At 36.8% G+C, this 6000-nt stretch overlaps 1 protein-coding gene across 2 annotated transcripts in view; it reads left to right on the top strand.

The window, feature by feature from the left end:
• The first annotated feature begins 5305 nt into the window (after window positions 1-5305).
• LOC135203205 (cullin-associated NEDD8-dissociated protein 1-like) overlaps window positions 5306-6000 on the top strand; it is a 123733-nt gene continuing 123038 nt past the window's right edge. For both annotated transcript variants that reach the window (XM_064232956.1, XM_064232957.1), the window contains exon 1: window positions 5306-5436. In XM_064232956.1, the coding sequence (XP_064089026.1) occupies window positions 5395-5436 (42 nt within the window). In that variant the 5' untranslated portion in view covers window positions 5306-5394. The remainder of the gene's footprint in view (window positions 5437-6000) is intronic.

The following is a 6000-nucleotide window of genomic DNA, read 5'->3' as shown; positions in this document are numbered from 1 at the left end:
CACGTCCCTCAGTGTGAGGCACCTCTAATGTCTACCAGAGAGATGCCTCGGGGAGTGGTTAGAAATTGGGCCATTTGTCATAATGAGAGGTGAACTTTCAAACCAACTATTTTCTTATGAATAAAAAAATATAATCTAGCAACTATGTACGTATTTCATATTCGGCATTAATCGCCTGACTTTATATTTGTCATACTAAAATATTTCCTAACATCTTCACCTGTATCGTTAGTGGCGAAGATTTTCCTGCACAGTCCGACTGCGCAATTATAACTGTGCAGGCACAACTGAACGTTAGTGGCGGCTTAACTATGCTCTGTCCGAAAACTAAGACTAAGACCTTGTGAGGACCAGAGATTAAGACAGGTAGCTGGGTACTGATGATTTATTTACGTTGTTGTTGTTTTTGATTTAGCTGACCTTGTGTCAGCACGGGCTCTTGCTCACAGAGCAGCCCGTAACTGATTTATTTACAGACAAACTGGGTTGACATAGACAGGTGCGGACGGATAAGTAGTGCAGTCTCGCACCGCGAACAGAAATTACTCTGAGACAGTAAATTTGTGTTTTCTTACAGACATACATGTAGATGTATTAAGGCGTACAAATAATGGAATTGCAAGTGTTATACATCGGCGGAAAGGCCGCGGAACGCTCTATCGGACGGAAGTAAGAACAGCGCGACTTGATGATTGGGTTCGATGAAAATAGGGAAAAAGCGTTGTCCTTACAACCTCATGGGAATGGGCTCTGGGTAGATCGACGCCCACTTTGTCCCATATAGAGTGGTGGCAAGTCAGACTGAGCTTCCAGATCAACGTGGTAAGGAAGAAACAAATAAGGTAAATTGGTACTACAGTGAATTCACATCAACGGTACATTTGATGTCTAGGCCCATCCCTTACGACTCTCCTGATTGGCTGTTGATAAGCCAATCGCAGGGCTGGAAACTCTCAGTCTCTCTTGAGAGTTCACATAGGCAGGATGCATGTTCCACCTCTCCTGGATACATCTTTCAAATTTATATCTCAGGAGAGGTGAAACGTACATCCTGCCCAAGTGAACTCGAGAGAGACTGGAGTTTCCAGCCCTGCGATTGGCTTATCAACAGCCAATCAGGAGCGTCGTAAGGGACGGGCCAAGACATCAAATGCATGGTTGAAATGAATCTACTATAGTAAATATAGACACATCCTGACTTAACCTAGACTACAAAATCTAGTTTAGCTACATGTACGACCCATTTTCATGGTAGAGCCTCAGAGGCAGCGTTCTTGTTAATGCTATATAATAGAGTAAGATAAATACTATACTTGTGGATTAATTAAGTTTGAGAAATTAAGGCGATCTAAAATTATTGTGGATAAGCGTCCATTCAGAAAGTGCACTACTCGGTCATTAAGAAGTAATGCTGACTATTAACATAAAGAGTGGACAAAATAGTAGAATTTTATCTTGTCTTACCTAGGATATTTTTAAAAGATCTTTAAATTGCATTAAAATTGAATAAATTTCAATTAACATCATTAGGCTCACACTTTCAATGTGGCTATTTTGTGTTATGTTTTTCTACCTTCCAAGCATTCCAAGAGATTGCCTTCTCTCGTCGAGAACTGGGATCAAATTCTTTTACCAATAGTCTCTCATTATCAAGGGAAACCGTTTTCTTCGGGTGATACCTACCCACTTATAGAAAACTCCTATATCTGCTGTGACTTCAGTAAGTTTTTGTGAAAGTAATAAAAATGATGATGTAATCGTACCTGGAGTGGTAATCGTACTTAGAGGCAAGTAGGCAACGAGTTAATAAATGCAGTCCAGATGACCGTGTTCATCATAAAATCGTACAGTTACAAAGACTGGTGACCAAGAATGATTCAACTACCCTCCGTTTAAGGTCATCATATTAAATTAACAAAGGCTAATTCATTTGTAGCGATCGTTTTTAACTTAATGAATAAAGAGAGCGTTTTACACTTGGCCTAAAGATTATTCTCCAGACCTTGGTTTTAGAGATACAGTTCACAACGTCCCCCCAGTCACCTTCCCCAGCCCCCCCCCCCCCCCCCCCCCCCCACCCCCCCCCCCCCCAACCCCAACCTCTCCGCCCCATAAACTTTATTTGTCATTACACGGTTCCCCATAAACACTCGCCTTGTCTTCGCCTTTGGTCTCTTTATAATTAGTAATTAACCTGTAAGAATTTTGTACCTAATAACTGCGCAATACTTTGTAATGTCGATGGGGGGTGGTCCAGTCTTTTCACATAGGTAATTAATGCATAAAATCTAATTATCAGGATTACCTATAGTATGTTGAATTACAATTATTAAAAGATATTCTATATGACTTCCTGAAAATGCCCTCAATAAACTGTTCATCATACATCAAATTTGAACATTTGTTTTGATTACCAAAATCTCATAGCATTTTACATGCGTAGAATACAGGCATTTTCCCACAGAACACCACAATTTTGATTACGAGTGATTTGACTATCGTCAGAACACTAAATCCAGCTACGACTCGTAGAGGAAATTTGTTTACATATTGCTTCCATAGAGATATTCTACGATGGTTGCTGTAGTTACCCTAGCTATCAAAACAAAACAATGGTATAGTTTGGTTCCTTTGATAATTTTTTGGTGTGTTCATACTTGATTTGAAATGGTATCGTAAACATGCGAAAAATATAAGTTGAGGCAGACGGCTCGACACATAAACAAGAACAGGCAAAAACAAACGTAATATACCTCCAATGTAAAAATGTTGAATTAAAGGAAATTACAATATATTTCAGGGTAATTACCGAAAGATACTTCATCTAATAGTTCTATCTTTTCAGTTTGTTTCTTATCACCGTATTCATACTTTGTGGCGATAAAATCGAAGAGGTCACTTGAAGAGCTCATAGCCATACATAAAAAATGAAAGAAATCAATTTATGCAAATCAATATTGGGTCCTTCTTACTTTCGAAAATTCAATAAAGGCAACACGAAGGGATCGTCGAAGCATCAATGGATAGGAGAGAATTCATATTTCATCAAAGGTTCCACCACGAATCTACGTCAAAGAGATTCCCGGGTCTCCATACTTTCGTCTTGAATACGTCGTTCACAAAGCAAGAACAAGTACATGTACTCGCTCATACATATAAAAATAAATGTACTTGTATACATAATATGAGTTGACAAAATAACAGCTTCTTCTTTGAAAGCTGTGACAATTGACATCTTTTCTTTTCATGATAACAGATACGATAAGGGGATCGTTCTTCGTTATATAATTGCGCAATTTCAGCAAACGGACACAATCTCCAGAAAACTAACATCAACAAACGCTCATCTTCGAAAACTATTAGGCTAATTAAGGCTATAAGCAAAAGCTCAGTGCTTCTGTTTAATAACATTTATTAATTTATACATTTATTGATATAATATATATATATAATAAAAGGAGCCCATAAAACACCAAAATATAGGGAGAAAAATACTATATTTCAGAGACTGCTGTCTCCCTCTTCGGGTAGATGAAAGAGAAAAGTTACAAGAAAAAGTGATATTTATACCAAGAGGTCCAATGACATCTGAATCCCATGCTCCCTTTTAGATGTTCATTACAATGATCATAGTGAGCATGGGACTCAGATGTCATTGACAAGGTTTTCATTCAACCAACGCTTAAGAAGATTAAAGGAAGATTATCAACGGAAGTGACCTAAATTGGCTTACCTGTGGATGGACCTCTTGGTATAAATATCACCTTTTCTGTAACTTTTCTCATTAATCAACCTGAAGAGGGAGACAGCAGTCTCTGAAATATAGTATTTTTCTCTCTATATTTTGGTGTTTTTTATGGGCTCCTTTTATTAGATGGAATTCTGTTGTAACAGAACATTTTTACCAGTCATATATATATGTATATATATATTATGATATATATATATATTATATCTATATCTATATATATATATATATATATATATATATATATTATTTTTGTTTGATTGTATTATCCCAATTATGTAGGTACTGAAACGGAAGTTGATTGAATTTCAATGACATAATTCATTGGACTGCATTGCTTTTTGTACAAATTTTAAGAATATATAATTTGTACTCATCATCCTATTGCTATTTTTCAATAAAAAATAACGTTTTGTTCAAACGCTGTGTTGTGCTTGTTTGCTTCTTGGACGATTTTCTATGATGAAATTAGCATGAAATTTTGCCATCAGTAGTGATTAATCATTAATGGGTTAAGGACTAGGATTGGATACTACATTATCTATAGGTCCATCTTTCTCATTAGCCTTGGGACCTCTGTATCTCCAATCCGGTCCATTGATTCAATGACATATTGCGTAACAGAAAAGGTAATGAATGTCACAAATGATTAAGAAAACCTCTCAATCGTGTTTTGTTCTTACGTGGTTCATTGCCTGAAAATGGTTTCATTAGCTATAAATTATTAGCAATAGCAATGTCAAATGTTTACTCTTGATTATTTACTTGCTTTTAAGCTCGAAATATAATTTCAGTTGAACAATGATTGACTCCTGAATTCACAAAAACTTCCAGCAAGAATATAGGTCGGTTCTGTCAAGGCCGATTTTTGAACCGTCTGCAAATTTAATAAGGAAGGGCCTTATTAAATATGAAATACCTACAAATGACTATGATCTTCCCTGCATCGAGCCGAATTATTCAGTTATTTTGGGTTAAGGATTTTAACATTGTTTTTAGAAACGTATACTTTAAGCAGTTATATACGAAATAAAGTAATCTTATTTTTGTTTCTGTGATGAATTTGACAACGAAATGTTAATAAATTATACATATATAAGTACTCTGAAGGAAAAGTATTCAATCCGGATATGCAGCACTCACTTATCACGTGGATTTCCTGTGTAGATCGTATAATTCATTAAGACTGTTGCTCATTCATAAGTAAAAGTAGCCAACTGAAATTTAAGGCGGAATTTACTATTCGCGAAATTTTTTCAATTTCCTGCTCATTAGGAACAGAAATATCCTATTTTTCTCATATTTTAATGTCGTCTTGTTAACGGACTAGGACAAACAAGATGTGCACCACTGTAATTGAATTTCCCGGGGATGTGTTCAGTAACATGTGTTTGTTGTGGATTCAAGAAATGCAACTATAAAAATAAAGAAAAATATTATTACATAGGATAAAAATATGCAATTTGGATCTATTATTAATCATTCATATTCATTTAGTGAGAGACTAACCTCTTATTTTTTCCTAGAATATTTAAGCAGCCAGTTTTTATTGAGAAACGCATGTCATCGGCATCAAGAAAGAAGAGGTCGGAGAGCTGTGACTCTATTAGATTCTTTTAAACATTCGAAGTGAAACTCTCTTAAAAATGGCGAGTGTTTCCTACCACATCGCCAATCTTCTCGAGAAGGTAGTAAACCCACTAAGAGGTTGTGTTGTTAGCGAGGTCAATAGGGTTTAGCAATCTTAAATAAGGGCACGAGGGGTTGACCCCCTTCGTACACTTCTTGAAGGTCCAATGAAGTATTGTCATCATTTACGTTCATTACATCCGTAAATAATCCCCCCGCTCGCATCTCCTCGTTACGTAATCGCCTCTCATGGCACAAGGGATCGTTTGACATTAGAGGTTTATGGTCAGGCAGATGAATAACAGTGTAGGTAACCCTTAGTAATCAACAGGAGTTGACGTGAAGGAGGGTAGCCTGGAATACCTACCTACACAGGTAGTTAAAGGGACTCGGGAAAGTCTATTGTCTATCGACGATACTAGCCAGGCAACTAGCCTTTACTGACCTTGAATACCTATATTGCTGTATGATTTTGAATTGAAAATCTACTATAGGCTAATATACCTTAAGAAAACATGGCCTATCCCATCCAGGGTGAAAAGGCTACTGTCGTACCGTTGGGTTAGCAAGGGATCTCTCCAACACCTAGGCAATATGAAGCAGGCTTAGCTTGCTCCTCTCCA

Source organism: Macrobrachium nipponense, chromosome 33 (assembly GCF_015104395.2).
Source record: "Macrobrachium nipponense isolate FS-2020 chromosome 33, ASM1510439v2, whole genome shotgun sequence".
Classification (NCBI taxonomy): Eukaryota; Metazoa; Arthropoda; class Malacostraca; order Decapoda; family Palaemonidae; genus Macrobrachium; species Macrobrachium nipponense.
Note: the sequence above shows the minus strand (reverse complement) of the source record. Positions and strands in the feature narration are given on the sequence as shown.